At 45.5% G+C, this 18,668-nt stretch overlaps 1 protein-coding gene across 5 annotated transcripts in view; it reads right to left on the reverse strand.

The window, feature by feature from the left end:
• Window positions 1-18,668, reverse strand: part of CHKA (choline kinase alpha) — a 59,822-nt gene that overhangs the window by 35,219 nt on the left and 5,935 nt on the right. The window contains exon 1 of one of the 5 annotated variants that reach the window (XM_059883121.1): window positions 11,073-11,285. The exons of the other annotated variants lie outside the window; for them this stretch is intronic. Coding sequence (XP_059739104.1) covers window positions 11,073-11,173 — 101 coding nt within the window. The 5' untranslated portion in view covers window positions 11,174-11,285. Of the gene's footprint in view, window positions 1-11,072; window positions 11,286-18,668 lie in introns of those variants that run through there. 5 annotated transcript variants of the gene reach the window in all.

Genomic DNA, 18,668 nt, shown 5'->3' on the forward strand with positions numbered 1-18,668 from the left:
GACCATGACGTTAAGGGCCACATCCCAGGAATGGCGCAGCCATCAGCCGCGAGGAGTGCGCATCCCCACCAAGCCCGGGAAGCTGCTGCCACGGCTCAGCCTGGCTACTCCCGGGCCTCTTCAATGCACGAGGGAAACAAATTTCTAGGTGGTTTAAGCCAATGTGACTCTGGGGTCCTGTGTCACAAGCAGCTAAGCCCAGCACTAACTGATACCACTCGCCACCTCACCCACTGACTCCTGTTCTTCCAGTCAAAACTCCTCACTCTTCTCTGCTATTCTAACTACCTACTATTTAAAACCAGGTTGAAGCCCAACATCCTCAGGAAGCTTTTGCTATCTTCTGCTAGCTCCCTGAAGGCAGGGGTCACGTCTAGCTTCAATTCTCCAGGCCCACACCCCCAAGGGAAGGTGCTCAGCAGACACCTTCTGAAATCGGCAAGGCCCGCGGCACTCTCCCTTCACTGGGCTCCTCCCTGCCACGCATCGTAACTGACCATCCTACACTGTCCTCACCAGGCTGGCGGGTTAGGCCCGGCTCTCTAATGAGGCTAAAAGCTCCCCCAGGGACAGGCCCTTTCTCCTGAGGGAGGGCCTCACTGAAGAGAAAAACCACAGGCTTCAGAGCCAGGGAGCCAGGGATTCAAATCCCAGTTCTGCACTCACTGTGAGACCTTGGGCACAGCGCTAAAGCTCTCCTACTCGCAAAAATCCACTGCTTGGTCAAGAGCAGCACCTCACATAGTCACTGCAGGAGGCAGGGTCACGGAGCCCGGGGACTGCGACGCTCTGAGTATCTGACCCGGCAGGACCATCTCAACCTCCCGACAATCTCAGGGCGGACCTGGGCTGCCTCCATCGCACACAAGAGGAAATGGAGGCGCAAAGCAAGGAGGTGGCCGAGCCAGGAGCGAAGGCAGGTGTCGGGCTCCAGAGGCCCTGGGTTTACCTCTGATGCTGAGAGAGATGGGAGACAGAGCTGGAGGGTGCCACATGCCACATCGGACACACAGCAGGTCTGGGCACCCCCGTGGGTCACAGGAGCATGATGTCAGAATGAGTCTGCAGAAGTCTTGCAAAAGACAAATGACTGTTCCTGTGGTCACATACGACCACAAACTTAGTGGCTTTGAACAACACACATTCATTGTCTTACAGTTCTGGAGGTCAGATGCCTGGACATAGGTCTCACAGGGCTAAAATCAAGGAGTCAGCAGGGCTAGACATCAACAGGACATACCACCTTCCAGGAAACACAAAACATAGCTGAACAGAGCTGCAGGGAGCAGCAGGAGTCACGGGTTCAATCCCTGGGTGGGGAAGATCCCCTGAAGAAGAAATGGCAACCCACTCCAGCATTCTTGCCTGGAGAATCCCACGGACAGAGGAGCCTGGCTCCTCTCCATGGCAGAGAAGCCTACAGTCCACAGGGTTAGCAAAAGAGTCGGACAAGACTTAGCAACTGAACAACAACAAATGAATCTCAAACAGGGGTCACAGGCTGGGATGAGGAGTCCGTGTTTAATGGGCACAAGGGTTCAGTTTAGGAAGATGAAAACATTCATGTGATGAATGGTGGTGATGGTTGAACAACAACTGACTGACTTAATGCCACTGAACTGTAGATGTAAAAATGGCTAAAACGGTAAATGTTAGCGACAGACGACGAGATGGTTGGATGGCATCACTGACTCAATGGACATAAGTCTGAGCAAACCCCCGGAGATGGTGAAAGACAGGGAAGCCAGGTGTGCCACAGTCCGTGGGGTTGTAAAGAGTCACACATGACTGAATGACTGAACAACAACGCCATGTATATTTTACCATAATTTTTTAAAAAGGAATGGAGTCCTGATGCATGCTACAACTCAGATGAACCTTAAAAACATGCTCCATGAAAGAAGCCAGCACAAAAGACCACATCCTATGATTCCATTCATACGAATGTCCAGAACAGGAAACCTACAGTGTGGGCGCCTAGGGCGAGGGGAGAAGGGGTCTGAAGGGGCCTGGCTTTCCTTCTGAGGTGAGGAAATGTTCTAAAATTGATTGTGGTGATGGCTGCGTACAGCTGTGGATATATTCAAAACCATACACTAAAAACCACTGAATCTATCATTTAAGTGGGTGGATTATATGATATGTGAACTGTATCTCAATAAAGGTGTTTTTAGGGGGAAAAACAAACTTTGTTCCTACGTAATGATTTTTTCTGAACCAAGTAAACTGGATTGTGCTTCCACATAAACATTTCACAGATGTAAATAAGTCATTTTTAAGAATATTTTCAACAGCTTATTTAAAGAAAAGCAATCACACAGCATCTGGGAGCCTCTATAAAAATAAGGGACTATTTTCCCAGGAGTCTGATATTCAGAATATCAGTCCTAAATATTCATTGGAAGGACTGATGCTGAAGCTGAAGCTCCAATACTCTGGCCACCTGATGTGATGAACTGACTGACTGGAAAAGACCCTGATGCTGGGAAAGATTGAGGGCAGAAGAGAAGAGGACGACAGAGGATGAGATGGTTGGATGGCATCACCAACTCAATGGACATGAGTCTGAGCAGACTCCAGGCGTTGGTGATGGACAGGGAGGCCTGGCGTGCTGCAGTCCATGGGGTCAAAAACAGTCAGACGTGACTGAGCAACTGAACTGAACTGAACTTTCCAGGAGGCAAGCTAGCTGTGCACCTCAGTTCAGGAAGCCCAGAAAGACAGGAGAGAAGGCAGACCCAGAGACAGGCTGGCCCAGCAGCCTCCACCTTCCATCACAAGGGCCCGCCACGTCCAGTCCTGGCCACCATGGGCATGTGGCTGCCAAGCAACAGGGCCGGCATGACATCAGCTAAAAGCCCTAGTTTTCCTTCCTGTCACATACTCTCCAAGCTCAGTCCACAGCGAGAGCAAACAGATGAGCTACTGTTCTAAGCTGTGTAACTCGATTCAGAGTTTATCCCTGGACTCCTGAAAAAGACAGGCGGGCTGGCTTGGCCAGAAACAGGCCCACAACCTGGAAATCCTGCATCTCTTGTATTTTCTGTAGCCTCTTGCTCAATATGCTCTAGTGGGAGGAAGTAAACCATTGATGATTTTTCTTTTTGGGGTGACAATCAAATGAAACCCTGACAGGCCACAGAAACGGCAGCAGAAATACAACAGTCAATTTACCCTGTGACTTGTCAGGAATATCCTCTGGCATAAAACCCCAGGAAAGCTGGAGGACTCCAGAGAAGTCTGAAACGCCACACTTTTTATCAAGTGGCAGAAGCGCTTTATAATAAACGTATCTGCCATAATTCAATTTAGGAGATAGTAGAGATACTCACATAAGCAAAATATCAAATAAAATGAAAATAACACCTTTATTTCATATTCAACACATGTAAGTAAGCAAGCCATGGCAGGTAGGATGCTGAAAAGAGAGGTCCCTGTGGTGGCAATTCTAACCAGCGCCTGGGGATCCAGCTGAGTGTGGCCTCTAATCTCCACCCCATGGTCCCTCAAACAGCACCAACGGGACCACAAGCGAGAACAGACCTGCTTTTACAGACTGTTGATCACATAGGAAAATCATCTCAATTTCTCTTGAAATTGATATTCAATTTCAATTGAAATATACAATTTCTCTAGATATTTTTAAGAATTAACTTACGGGCTTCCCTGGTGGCTCAGTGGTAAGAGTCTGCCTGCCAATGTAGGAGACATGGGTTTGGTCCCTGATCTGAAAAGATCCCACAGGCCGCAGAGCAAATAAGCGCACACACCACAACCGCTGAGCCTGTCTGTGCTCTAGCGCTGCAGCTACTGAGCCTGCGCGCTGCAACTCCTGAAGCTCACGCACCTGGAGCCCGCGCCCCAAGGCAAGGGAAGCCCCTGCGGTGAGAAAGCCTGCGCACCTCAACTAGAGAGCAGCCCAGCAGGGCCAAAAATAAACAAATAGAAGAAACATCAACAAAGAAAAAAGGATAAGAGCCAATCGACAATTTTAAAAAAAGAATTAACTTACACTAACCGGATGACATGCCAAAGAAAATGAGTTTGTGATCACAGAGCCACAAAGCAGTCACTTGGTAGGGCTCCGCTGCTTCTGGCACATTCAACGTCACCTACACACAAGTGACAAAGAACCCCGGTGACCCAGGCATAACTTTTAAAACTCAGATAAGACCTAGATGTCCATCAGCAGATGAATGGATAAGAAAGCTGTGGTACATATACACAATGGAGTATTACTCAGCCATTAAAAAGAATACATTTGAATCAGTTCTAATGAGGTGGATGAAACTGGAGCCTATTATACAGAGTGAAGTAAGCCAGAAGGAAAAACACCAATACAGTATACTAACGCATATATATGGAATTTAGAAAGATGGTAACAATAACCCGGTGTACGAGACAGCAAAAGAGACACTGATGTATAGAACAGTCTTATGGACTCTGTGGGAGAGGGAGAGGGTGGGAGGATTTGGGAGAATGGCATTGAAACATGTAAAATATCATGTAAGAAACGAGTTGCCAGTCCAGGTTCGATGCACGATACTGGATGCTTGGGGCTAGTGCACTGGGACGACCCAGAGGGATGGTATGGGGAGGGAGGAGGGAGGAGGGTTCAGGATGGGGAACACATGTACATCTATGGCGGATTCATTTTGATATTTGGCAAAACTAATACAATTATGTAAAGTTTAAAAATAAAATAAAATTTAAAAAAATTAAGAAAAAAAAAAAACTCAGATAAGTTTATCAGTTTATTAGTTGTTGAAGCAACTAAAGTAGGCTATTTTAACATGTATTAAATTTTTTTTTTACTTTCAGACTTTAAAATCTAGGTTCCAAAAATTTGTGTGTACAAGGAGCTGAAAGACCTCCTCAAAATAAAAAAGATAACTTCCTGCCCAAATTCTACTATTCAAATATAACCACTTTGAATACTGTGGTGTATATTTTTCTTGTCGTTTTCCCAGGCTCCTTTCCCTGTTTCTCCTTTTTGATTAAAGGTGGCGTCATGGTGAATGTCCTGCTCTGTTAAGTTGCTTTTCCACTTCTATTACGAGCATTTCCCATCAATTCAGTATTAAAAACGTCACTTTTAATCATGCACAGAATTTCACCTTAAAGACACAGCATGGTTTAAGCAACTGCCTACTGCTAAAGATAAAGGTTTTCCCATTATTTTTCACTTCTATACACAACCCTATAAAATGCATACCTACATGTCAACCTTTATGCACAATCTGAGGAGATCCTTTAAGGCTGGGTTTTCTGGGCCAAAGGGCACTACCATTTTAAACGTTCCTGATGGCTGCTGTCAAAGTGTCCCACAAAACAGCCACCACCAGGCCACTCTTCACCCATCAGTGGTGTCAGAACTCCTGTCTCATATCTAAATGGACCTGTTTTTTTAATCAATTAAAACCTGATATAGCAGAATATAACTTTTTTAAACAGTAAATTACTAGTGAAGATAATGAAATTTTTTAATGCTTCAAGATATATATAAAGTTAACACATGGCATGAAATACTTTAAAGTTAAAAAAATACTGCAAAGGGAATATTTGAAAGTACATCAATATGGGTAAAATCATTAATCCAAAAAAATTATGAAACATACTGAAAGTTAGCCAATTTAAAGGGATTTCTTGAAACATCTTAGTGATCTATGCTAAATAACTTCCCCCTAAACTGATAAACATCAATTCACTACTCCCCTCAACCAAAGTCATACAATTAATTGTGAAATCATTGTGAAAAGAAAACTGGAAAATGTAAAACAGCAGATAATCTAAAAATGTAGTTGATCCAAAAATGGGTCAAAGAAACAGTGTCTCAATAGGCATCACATTGATTAGAATTGACTTTAAAAGAACCAAACCAATTCCACAAAATCAGTGCAAAACAAAAGCCACTCCACGAAACTAAGATCTGGCATCTGATGATACTTACTCTCAAGGTTTCTCATAGCAGGAAATATCATTATGCTTTCCTGATATGAAAGGTCTTCTAAAACAGAAGACTAGATCAACCGGTTCCATTCGGTCAAATTGGAACCAAGATGTTTCAAAACATACATTGTTAACCTCCCTATGACAAACCACCCTATTACAAGTACACCTGTCACACAAAATGCTCTAACACTTCAGCACTTACACCAAATACACAGGTTATGAAAGATTTCAAAAGTCTGCTCTAAAGATCAGACTCATTTCAGAATGAAACAAGCAAATTTTAACATCAATGTAAAATGGCCGTTACCTCTGGACAAAGGAAAGGAACCCGAGGCCAATTTGGCAAAATGTTCAGATTTTATAAAGCTACTTTATTCTTTACTACTTTACAAATGTAATTTTTAATAAAGAGAACTTATTTTGCATAAAACTGCATGGCATCTAAAACACAACCGCCAGCATATGCTATAACCAACTCTTCTCAAAAGTCAGCCGGAAACTTAGCATACGCATAAACCCAAGATCGCGGCAGTAAGGTGAGAAAAAGATCCTGGTGCAGGACCACAATGGTCACAGCAATGGCCTCTCGATCTCAACAGGGGTGTGTGCAGGGGTCCACGGGGGTCCTCTGACACAGGCCGCAAAAACCAGTGCGCGCTGCTGTGAGTGCTAGGTCACTTCAGTTGCGTCCGACTCTTTGTGACCCTATGGACTGTAGCCTGCCAGGCTCCTCTGTCCAAGGATTTCCCAAGCAAGAATACTGGAGTGGGCTGCTGAGCCCACTTCCAGGGGATTTTCCCGACCCAGGGATTGAACTTGTATGTCTTCCGTCTACTGCATTGGCAGGGGAGTTCTTTACCACTAGTGCCAGCTGGGAACATCTTCAAAAAGTTAAACTCTGAGTTACTCAATGATCCAGCAATCCCACTCCTACACATATACCTAGGAGAAATGAAAACATATGTTCTCACCAACACTGTACACAGAATTTTGTAACAGCCCCCAAAAGAGAAAGAACCCTAATGCCCATCCGTTACTGAATGAATAAACCAACTGTGGTATATCATGTAACGGAATATTACTCAGCCATAAAAAGGAATGGAGTACCAATACATGCTACAAGGATAAACCTAGAAAACATCATACTAAGTGAAAGAAACTGGTCACAGGAGGCCATACATACTGTACGATTCCATCTATATGAAATGTCAGAAGAGGCAAATCGATAAAAATCAGTCAGTGGTTGTCAAGCTAGGGAGAGGGGAGGATGGGAGGAGATTGCTAACACAGTATAGGGTCTCATTTTGAGATGATGAAAATGTCCTGGAAAAATCGCAGTGAATGCTGGCTAACTGTAAAAATACTAAAAAGCACTGAACTGTACCATTTAAGAGGATGAATTTCTTACTATGTGAATTACATATCTCAATAAAGCTGTTATATTTTCCTTTTCTAAATCAGTGATAACTTGCCTTCAGCAGTTTGTTAAGATAAACCATTCACTGATTTATCTGAATCTATGAATGACCACCCTCTTTAATATTAAGCTCCCTGTGTAGGATCCAGGGCAATCACTATTTGATTAAAATCTGCTCCCAAGTACTGAACACTTTGAATGAAACTGCCAGAGCTTAGGAGAAATCAAGCCCATAAGTGCTACGAAGGGCTTTGGAATGAGAAAAGTTACCAAGTTTCGGGAAACCTCTGAGGTTACGCTCGGTTTCCAGCTTCCCACACCTACCTACAAATCTGTCTGGAGGTGGCACCTGTCCCCCACCAGTACCACCAGAGGTCCTTTCCTGCAGTCCTGCCATACCTTCTTGCTTTCCTCCCCACGTATCTTTTCAAGGGCTTTCCCTCCCCACCCCTGCCCAGTTTGAGGCCTGGCAGGGAGCCCCTCACACAGAGCCTTCTCTGCCACAACCCAGTCCCCAGTCACCTTTCACAAGCCAGATATCCAGGCCATGGTAAAACCTGTCAGGAGAAAACATTTCAGAATCAAGCCCAGGGAGGGAAGGTTTGCCAACACCTGCCTCCTCTGCCCTTTGCCTTCCTCCTGCTGACTGGCACACTTCCATGTGTTCGTATCTCTGGACTTCTCAAAGTTTTAAAAGTATGCTTTAGCAGCTGTGACCACCTCTGCCCTGGGGGCAGTACTTCTACAGTACTCTTTGATGCAGCGTCCTGAATTCCACCCCTGCGCTGCCAGGACAAATGCAGTGCAGGAAAACTGAGAGAGGAAGGCTCGGAAGAAATGACATTTCCAACAGCCTATGTGCGGGGGAAAACAATCAAACGCCACCACCATCGCTTCTGGTATTAATTATCCACCATCGTATGTGCACCCAACAGAACCCTTAGCATCCTTATCCACAATCCACAAACAGACAAAAGCGACTCACAAACCCGGTCTGTCTGCAGTTCTCATTGGTAAAACAGGGTCCCTGGCAAGGTCAGACACCCCCGCCTCCTCCACGTGACGCATCCCTCCGAACGTGACATGTCCCTGGACTGTGACAGCAGGCCTGGCCAGAGGTTTCTAACCCATGGGAGCACTGACTGGGCCTGAGGGTAGACCTGCCCCTTGACTGGATTTCTCACCTAAAAGACAGGACTCTTCAGCACACTCAAGTTCATTTGAAGTTCTTGCCAGACATCACATTCTCAGCATACTTTTGTACATATTTCACAAGCAGTAGGTACTGTTGTAGAGAAGTGCCTGTCACACAAAAAGTGGGCAAAAAATAGAGACAGGTGTATGTAATCTCCACCAAAATTGAAGTGCATGCCTGAGGGAACAGCTGAAATAACCATCATACTGTGTTACAACTGGCAAGGAATCACCACCTGTTAACACTTTAATTTCTGGCAAGTTCCTTAACCTCTCTGGGCCCCTGGGGTAAAGAATACCTCCTCGAGGGACTTTTCTGGCAGTCCAGTGGTTTGGGCTCTGTGTTTCCACTGCAGGGGGCACAGGTTTGATCCCTGGTCCAAGAAGGAGGATCCTGCCTGCCACGCAGCTTGGCCAAGAAAGAAAAAAAGAGTAATACTTCTCCTGGAGGCCTGATGCCCAGGTTAACTGAGATAAGCACAACTGCCATAGTACCTGGAACAAGTAGGCACTTAACAAATGGAATCTTTTATTACCATGATTAACTTAAGAAAGCAGAAGCTCTAGTCTTTAACTGTCCTGAAAAACATCAAAATGATATTTCAATTAAAATATAATACTATATGGCTATTCAAGAGAATAAGACAACTCAGTAAATACCAACACAAAACAATCTCTAAGATACAGTGCTGCTTTTAGTGCAAAAACGTGACGTACTGTGAGTATCAACATTAAAGTAGGAGGGGGAGCCAGGCAGTCCCAGCCCCGGGCACACTGCAGCTCTCAGGTTTGCTGGAGAAACAGGTATACCCACACATGCTATATTGCCTGACGTCTCTCAGAAGAACAGATAACGAAGGAAGGACAATGCTTGCTTCTAGGGAGAGGTGCTGGGGCCAGAGGGGGGAAAGACACCCTTCCATAAAAATTTCTGAATTTTAACCAGTACACCGATTACCTACTCACAAAGTTTTTTTTTAATATAATGAACAAAAATAATCTTTATTTTCTTTTTCCAACTGTCTTCTCTAATCACTGCACAAACAAAAAGAAGGGAGCTATCCCACTCAACTGAATTTCCTGGTTAATCACCAAGTCGTATGAAGTACCATGCTAACCACAAGATAATCAGAGGTTAACAAGTGAAATATTCTCGTGTAAAATCTAAAAACTCTTCATGCCTTCCCTCCATTCCTGCCTTAAATCTAGGGTGGCAAATACGAGGTGCCTGTTCGCGTTTCGAGCCCCTCACTGGTCTGCGGCCCTTATCGCGAACATGAAATATCACTGAAGACCCTAGGAGGTAGCACACACAGAGGAGCTCAGACGCGAACAGCTCCCAAGGCAGGCCAGGAAATGTTCTGAATTCTTAGTCTTGCTTTTCCTTATTTTCACACATTTTCTTTAGAAAATTAAGGGAAATGTTTAGTAACTTTGGCTCCAGTTAACTGAACCTTTCCTGCTGATTTCCTTCCTCTAGTCACATAACAGATAAGACCCTGGGTACGTTTCAGGATTTTTAGACCCAGGCCTCGTTTTCAGCCCTGAATTTCATGGCAGAGTCCTTAAAAAAACCAAAGTATTTTTCACTGATGGCACTCTATAATAATGATAAATCTGCTTCTTGGTCACTTTTTTCTAACCTTCAACTTGAAAGCCAGTTCTAGATTCAGCCAACTTGATTTTTCTCTGACTCATCTTTTTCTACTTTAGCCCCGCTGTTCCAGGGCCTACAGCATAACCCTTTCCAACGGCAGTCGACTATGTTACGCAATGACAGGGCTCGGGGGAATTTACATGTTACCTACACGCAGGGCAAAGCCCCCAAACCTGGTAAGACACAAAAGTAATCACGCCCCCCTAATTTGCTAATTGTTGTTGTTGCTGTTGTTCAGGCGCTCAGTCATGTCCGACTCTTTGCGGCCCCACGGACTGCAGCAGTCAGGCTTCCCTGACCTTCACTAACTCCCGGCGTTTGCTCACACTCATGTCCACTGAGTCGGTGACGTCACCCAACCGCCTCGTCCTGTCGCCTCCTTAGGTCACTACATTTCAAACAGGTTACTGTCACATTTGGGATGACATACAATTAATTTCCAGATTTAACAGCAGTGGAGATTTTCAAGGAGGGAGAAGAAGATGAGCACTTCCCGCCATATGGCAAATGAGGAAAAAACACTGCTGGCTTTATCAGCGCACCACCTACGGCACCGCGGCACTTTACCGGGCGGCCAGAGGTGGCAGAAGCGCTCCCCACTCCAACACGGAGAGCCAGGAAGCCTGACTGAACACCTACTGGAACACCGGGAAGCAAAGGAAGGCGGCTGCAGCCCCAGCAACGGGAAATACCAGCCCCCCAGCCCCCCGGGCCCTCTAAGGCTCAGTTCTCGAGGTGGACGCCTGACCCAGCCCTGCCCTCCTCACTCCCTCTCCAGCCAGGAAGCTGCAGGGCAAGATGGCATCTTGCTTGCACAGCTGCTTCACAAATCCTTCCCGACTCTTCACCCACCTTGTGAAAAAACACTGAATAGAGAAGGAAATGGCAACCCACTCCAGTATTCTTGCCTGGAAACTCCCATGGATGGTGGAACCTGGTAGACTACAGTCCATGGGGTCGCAAAGAGTCGCACACGACTGAGCAACTTCACTTTCACTATAGCCGATTCACTTTGCTGTACAGCAGAAACTAACAGAACATTGTAAAACAACTATAGTCCAATAAAAACTAAAACACACACACACACACTGAAATTTTTGGGGGGTGTTTTTCATACCATCAGGTATTGGCTGTTAAGACTGTCAGTCAACTTTGGTTGCTTTGGGAAGTTCTCATAGATTGAAAATATCCCCCACGTGTAGAAAGGAGGTCAAGTTTGAGTCCACGCTAAGCCCGTTAAGGCTGAACAGCCCAGCAGATGTGACTCATACGCGCTGTGCTGTGTGAGTCACGCTGACGTGGCGGCAGGAAGCTGGTCTATGCCGGGCAGGCGCTGGGCACCTGAGAATGTCGTGCCCGGAGGGGCGAGTACTCACTGGCGACAGGAAGTGGCTGGTACTGTTAACTACAGTGATAAAGAGAACGCGGGGGAGAGCCTGCATCCAGCATGTAGACTCTGTCCCAGAGAAACAATCTCTGAAAGTTTTGGAGTAAAATCACCTCATTAGGCTGAGGTTCACTGTGGAACAGCTTTTGTTCTAGCAACACGTGTTCAAGTAGCTTTACAAATGGCTTGTGTCCTTAATCTGTAGACTTAACCAAGTCTTAATGAGGTTACTTGTTTGATTCTACAGCATTCTACCTGGGGAAAACCCACGCTGTGGGGATACTACACTTTGCTGCAGTGCCCAAGGTCAGCAATACGCCATTCCTAATGTCAAACATCCAGAGGGTATTCCTTACCAATTTGTAAGTTTGAGGTAGAATACCCATAACACAGTTTGCCATCGGAAGCACTTGTGACTGTCCATTAGGTACATTCAACTGCTGTGAATCACCACCTTCCACCTCCAGAGCTCTTCATCTCATAAAGCTGACCCCCTTTAAACACGAACTCCCCAGTCCCCACCCCCCAGTCCCTGGCACCCACCAGGATACTGTGTCCCCATGAACTTGACTCCTCTCGGGAACTCACAGCAGCGGTGTCAGGCAATATTTGTCTTTTGGGGACTGGTTTATTTCACTTAACATAACGTCCTCCAGGTTCACCATGCTGTAACATTTCAGCATCTCCTTTTTATCAAAGCTGGATAATATCTGATTGTATGCATACGCCACACTCTGCTCATCCATTCATCCATCAAAAACATCTATATATTTTTAAACACTTGTAAAAAGAGTCAGCTTAAATAATGAGATACCCAAGATACTGCCTGCTCCAGGGAAGCCTTTAATACAAAGGCTTTCATCTGCTAAACTGCAGTGGTTAGTTTCTGGCCTGCATCCAACCGACTGCACTCTGTTGAAAACCAAAAAGTGACTGAAACCTCTGCAAACTGTCCACAAGTAACCTGGTGCAAAACCCAACACGCACAGGACTTGGCCTCCCTAAGGCTCATAGCCTGCACCCAGGAGCTGCAAGAGCACCATCTCAAAGTCAAGAGGCCCTCACTCATGGTCCAATAGTTAAGACTCCATGCTTCCACTGCAGAGGGCACAAGTTCGATCCCTGGTTGGGGAACTAAGATCCCACATGCTGCACGGTGTGGCCAAAAGAAAAAAATGAAATAAAATTATAAAGAATAAAATAAATAAAAGTCAAGATGACTAGAAAAAAGTTAACATCATAACCAATACCTAAGCAGAAAAAAGTATCCTTAAGTCCATAGGGCTGTAAGCAGGGAAGATGGAAGACAGGATAATATGGAAACATATTTAGATAATATCTAAGTTTCTGAACATCTAAATATCTAAATTCCTAAATACCTGAATTTAGAACACAAACAAGGGGGAAAAGAGTGCATTTTTGAAAAATTTCTTATAACCATCTAAAATTCAACGTGAACCAACCACAGCTCAGGGGGAAAAACCACTTCAGCTCAGTGACAGCACAGCTGTGCCGTCATCGGGAGCAGGCATCTGAGCGCCCAGCCTTCTCGGCACCGAGTCTGCGGGCACAATTAAGGCAGAGTCTTGGTCCCAGGTGGGCCACTGGCTCTGCAGATGGCTGCGGGGCCTTCAGCATGTTGCTCGGGAGAACAGTGTAACGGTGTCTAGTGCGGGATGAAGTCACGTTGCTCGGGAGAACAGCGTGACGCTGTCTAGCGCGGGATGACGTCACGTTGCTCGGGAGAACAGCGTGACGCTGTCTAGCGCGGGATGACGTCACGTTGCTCGGGAGAACAGCGTGACGGTGTCTAGTGCGGGATGACGTCACATCGCTGGGGAGAACAGTGTAACGGTATCCAGTGCGGGATGACCGCACGTTGCTTGGGAGAACAGTGTAACGGTTTCTAGTGCGGGATGACGTCACGTTGCTCGGGAGAACAGTGTAACGATGTCTAGGGCCGAATGACGTCGGTTGGTTACCATCACCACCAACTGCAAAGCAAAAAAAAATTTTTTTTTTTTTTTTGCCACACTGCATGGCATGCGGGATCTTGGTTCACTGACCAGGGACAGAACCCGTGTCCCCTACAGTGGAAGTGCCAAAAGTTCATTTATTAAGGGTGTGCCAGGTGGAGAAAGCTCCGTCTTCAGTCCTCTACTCGAGGCTGCACAATCCTCAGCCCCATCGCTATTGGGGGCACGAGAGGAGAGGGCTGCGCTGTGCATTGCAGGGCGTTCAGCAGTGTCCCTGCCCTCTACCAGGATCACCATCAGGTGCCAGGGTCACCAACACCACCACCACGAAACCATGACAATCAAAAGGTGTCCAGACATGACTCGGTGTCCCTCAGAAAGTATTTTGAAGATACCCATTTCAAGCCACCAACCCGAGCATCCTTGGGACACAACCTGCTTCTGCCCTCTCTTCCCACCTGCAAGGTCCTTCCACCTTTCAGAGTGAATTCAAGGATGGATTCACTTGAATTCACTCTCACTTTCTCCACAAAGAACCCACATCCCTTCCAGCCCACCCAGACCTCCCAGGCCTTACATATTATTGTTTCATCACCAGCCCCTGGACTGCTGTGACACAGCTGCTGCTGCTGCTAAGTTGCTTCGGTCGTGTCCAACTCTGTGCGACCCCATAGATGGCAGCCCACCAGGCTCCCTCGTCCTGGGATTCTCCAGGCAAGAACACTGGAGTGGGCTGCCATTTCCTTCTCCACTGCATGAAAGTGAAAAGTGAAAGTGAAGTCGCTCAGTTGTGTCCGACCCTCAGCGACCCCATGGACCGCAGCCCACCAGGCTCCTCCGTCCATGGGATTCTCCAGACAAGAGTACTGGAGTGGGTGCCATAAGGGCTAGGCGCAGTGAGACAACTGAGTGTTGATGTACAGGGAGATGGCAGTCCGGCTACAGATGCACAATAGGCTGATGGAAAGCTGAAGACAATGCTGTCCTAGGGCAGTACAAGACTCCCTGCCAGTGGGCAGAGGATGCTGAGATCGGGGGGCGGTGGCCAGTCTAGGCTGATGGCCAGGGCTCCACTGGAGAAGAAAACTGGAAAGGAGAGCATGGGCATCAGGGTCAGAGCTGAGCAAGCCAGAGACTAGGCAGAAAAAAAAAAAAAAAAACAACTAAGCGATTACAACAAGGTTATATGAGACAAGGTTAATACACAAAAGTCAGTCTCCTTCCTATATATGAGTAATGAACAAGTAGAAACTGAAATTTAAAACATATTATTTACATTCAGCTCAGTTCAGTCACTCAGTCGTGTCCGACTCTTTGCGACCCCATGAATCGCAACACGCCAGGCCTCCCTGTCCATCACCAACTCCCGGAGTTCACTCAGACTTACGTCCATCGAGTCAGTGATGCCATCCAGCCATCTCATCCTCTGTCATCCCCTTCTCCTCCTGCCCCCAATCCCTCCTAGCATCAGTCTTTTCCAATGAGTCAACTCTTCGCATTAAGTGGCCAAAGTACTGGAGTTTCAGCTTTAGCATCATTCCTTCCAAAGAAATCCCAGGGCTGATCTCCTTCAGGATGGACTGGTTGGATCTCCCTGCAGACCAGGGGACTCTCAAGAGTCTTCTCCAACACCACAGTTCAAAAGCATCAACTCTTCGGCACTCAGCTTTCTTCACAGTTCAACTCTCATATCCATACATGACCACTGGAAAAACCATAGCCTTGACTAGACAGACCTTTGTTGGCAAAGTAATGTCTCTGCTTTTCAATATGCTATCTAGGTTGGTCATAACTTTTCTTCCAAGGAGTAAGCATCTTTTAATTTCATGGCTGCATTCACCATCTGCAGTGATTTTGGAGCCCCTAAAAATAAAGTCTGACACTGTTTGCACTGTTTCCCCATCTATTTCCCATGAAGTGATGGGACCAGATGCCATGATCTTCGTTTTCTGAATGTTGAGCTTTAAGCCAACTTTTTCACTCTCCACTTTCACCAAGAGGCTTTTTAGTTCCTCTTCACTTTCTGCCATAAGGGTGGTGTCATCTGCATATCTGAGGTTATTGATATTTCTCCTGGCAATCTTGATTCCAGTTTGTGCTTCTTCCAGCCCAGCATTTCTCATGATGTACTCTGCATATAAGTTAAATAAGCAGGGTGACAATATACAGCCTTGATGTACTCCTTTTCCTATTTGGAACCAGTCTGTTGTTCCATGTCCAGTTCTAACTGTTGCTTCCTGACCTGCATATAGGTTTCTCAAGAGGCAGGTCAGGTGGTCTGGTATTCCCATTTCTTTCAGAATTTTCCACAGTTTATTGTGCTCCACACAGTCAAAGGCTTTGGCATAGTCAATAAAGCAGAAATAGATGCTTTTCTGGAACTCTCTTGCTTTTTCCATGATCCAGAGGATGTTGGCAATTTGATCTCTGGTTCCTCGCCTTTTCTAAAACCAGCTTGAACATCTGGAAGTTCACGGTTCACGTATTGCTGAAGCCTGGCTTGGAGAATTTTGAGCATTATTTTACTAGCGTGTGAGATGAGTGCAACTGTGCAGTAGTTTGAGCATTCTTTGGCATTGGCTTTCTTTGGGATTGGAATGAAAACTGACCTTTTCCAGTCCTGTGGCCACTGCTGAGTTTTCCAAATTGGCTGGCATATTGAGTGCAGCATTTTCACAGCATCATCTTTCAGGATTTGAAATAGCTCAACTGGAATTCCATCACCTCCACTAGCTTTGTTCGTAGTGATGCTTTCTAAGGCCCACTTGACTTCACATTCCAGGATGTCTGGCTCTAGGTCAGTGATCACACCATCGTGATTTTCTTGGTCGTGAAGATCTTTTTTGTACAGTTCTTCTGTGTATTCCTGCCACCTCTTCTTAATATCTTCTGCTTCTGTTAGGTCCATACCATTTCTGTCCTTTATCGAGTCCATCTTTGCATGAAATGTTCCCTTGGTATCTCTAATTTTCTTAAAGAGACCTCTAGTCTTTCCCATTCTGTTGTTTTCCTCTATTTCTTTACATTAGCACTCCCCAAAATTAAATACTGAGGTATAAACCTAATAAAATATGTACAAGATCTATATGAGGAAAACTAAAAAATTCTAAAGAAAGACATCAAAGAAGAACTAAATACATGGAGACATGACCCATGTGAAGAGTAAGACTCAATACTGTCAAGATGTCCGTTCTTCCCTACTGGGTCTATATATTCAAGTGATCCCAATAAAAATCCCATTAAGTTATATTGTGGATGTTAGTAAACTGATTCTAAAGCTATATGGAGAAGGAAAAGACCTACAATAGTCAACTCGATATTGAAAAAGAACAAAGTCTGAGGACTAATCCTATCAGATTCCAAGACTTACTACAAAGCTACAGTAATCAAGAGACTGTGATACTGGCAAAAAAGACATACAGACCGATGGAACAGCATGCAGAGCCTCGGAACAGACCCACGTGGTCAACTGATCTCGACAGAGCGCAAAGACAAAACTGTAGAGAAAGGACAGTCCTTTCAAAAGCGGCGCTGGAACAACTGGACATCCACAAGCAAAAAAAACGAAACCTAGGGAATTCCCTGGCGATCCAGTGGTTAGGACTCTGCTTTTATTGCAGGGGGCATGGGTTCGATGCCTGGCTGGGGAAGTAAGATCCCCCAAACCTTGCAGCCCAGCCAAAAGAAAAATGAACTGTAGATACAGACCTTATATCGTCACAAAAATGAACTCAAAATAGAGTTCCCTGGTGGTCTAGTGGTTAGGATTTGACACTTTCACTGTCATGGGCCTGGGTTCAATCTCTGGTTGGGGATCTGAGATCCTGCAAGGTGTGCAGTGAGGGAAAAAAAAAAAAAAAAGAACCTCAAAAAAACTGACTGACCTAAACGGAAAATGCAAAACTATAAAACTAGAAAATCACACTGAAGAAAATCTAGAAGACCTTGGGTATGGTGATGAGGTTTTAGATACAACTCCAAAGACAGGATCCATAAAAGAAATAACTCATAAGCTGGACTTCATTCAGATTAAACAATTCTGCTCTGCAAAAGGCACTATCCAGAGAATGTGAAGACACAGCCACAAACTGCAAGAAAATATCTGCAAACGACAAATCTGATAAAGGTGGTACTCAGTCATTCAGTCGTGTCCGACTCTTTACGACCCCACGGACTGTGGCCCGCCAGGCTCCTCTGTCCATGGATTTCCCAGGCAAGAATACTGGAGTGGGTTGCCATTCCCTCCTCCAGGGGATCTTCCCAACTCAGGGATTGAACCCACATCCCTTGTGTCTCCTGCACTGGCAGGCGGATTCTTTACCACTAGTGCCACCAGGGAAGTCCTCTGATAAAGGACTATTATCTAAAATATTCAAAGAACTCTCAAAATTCAACAAGAAGAAAACAAACAACCTGACTGAAACTGGGCTAACCAAAGGAGATACACCAATGGCCAGTAAGCATATGAAAAGCTGCTTCACATCACTTGTCACCAGAGAACCACAAATTAAAACCAGATCCCATCACACACCTTCTCAATGGCTCAAACCCAGAACACTGACATCAAATGCTGATGAGGCTGTGGAGCAATTCACTGCCCCACATGCCCCTCACTCACTGCTGATGGGAATGAGAAGCGGTACAGCCACTTTGGCAGTTTCTTACATAAACATACTCTTACCATATAATCCAGCAACTGTGCTTGCTATTTACCCAAATAAACTGAAAAGTTATGTCCACACAAAAACCTGTACAAGGATGTTCCTAAGAGCTGTATTCATAACTGTCAAAACTTGGAAGCAATCAAAAATATCCTTCAGTAGGCCAATGGATAAAACTGTGGTACACCCAGACCATGGGCAATGATTCAGCGCTAAGACTATCAAGCCATGAAAAGATATGGAGTAAATGTAAATGTTTATCAAGTGAAAGAAGGCAATCCGAGAAGGCAATACTGCATGGTTCCAACCATACGATGTTCTAGAAAAGGCAAACCTATGGAGACACTGAAAAGATGAGGGGTTGAGGGGAGGGTGGGATAAACAGACAGAGGACACAGGACTTTGGGGGTCATGAGGCTCTTCT

The sequence above is a fragment of the Bos taurus genome, chromosome 29 (assembly GCF_002263795.3).
Source record: "Bos taurus isolate L1 Dominette 01449 registration number 42190680 breed Hereford chromosome 29, ARS-UCD2.0, whole genome shotgun sequence".
Classification (NCBI taxonomy): domain Eukaryota; kingdom Metazoa; phylum Chordata; class Mammalia; order Artiodactyla; family Bovidae; genus Bos; species Bos taurus.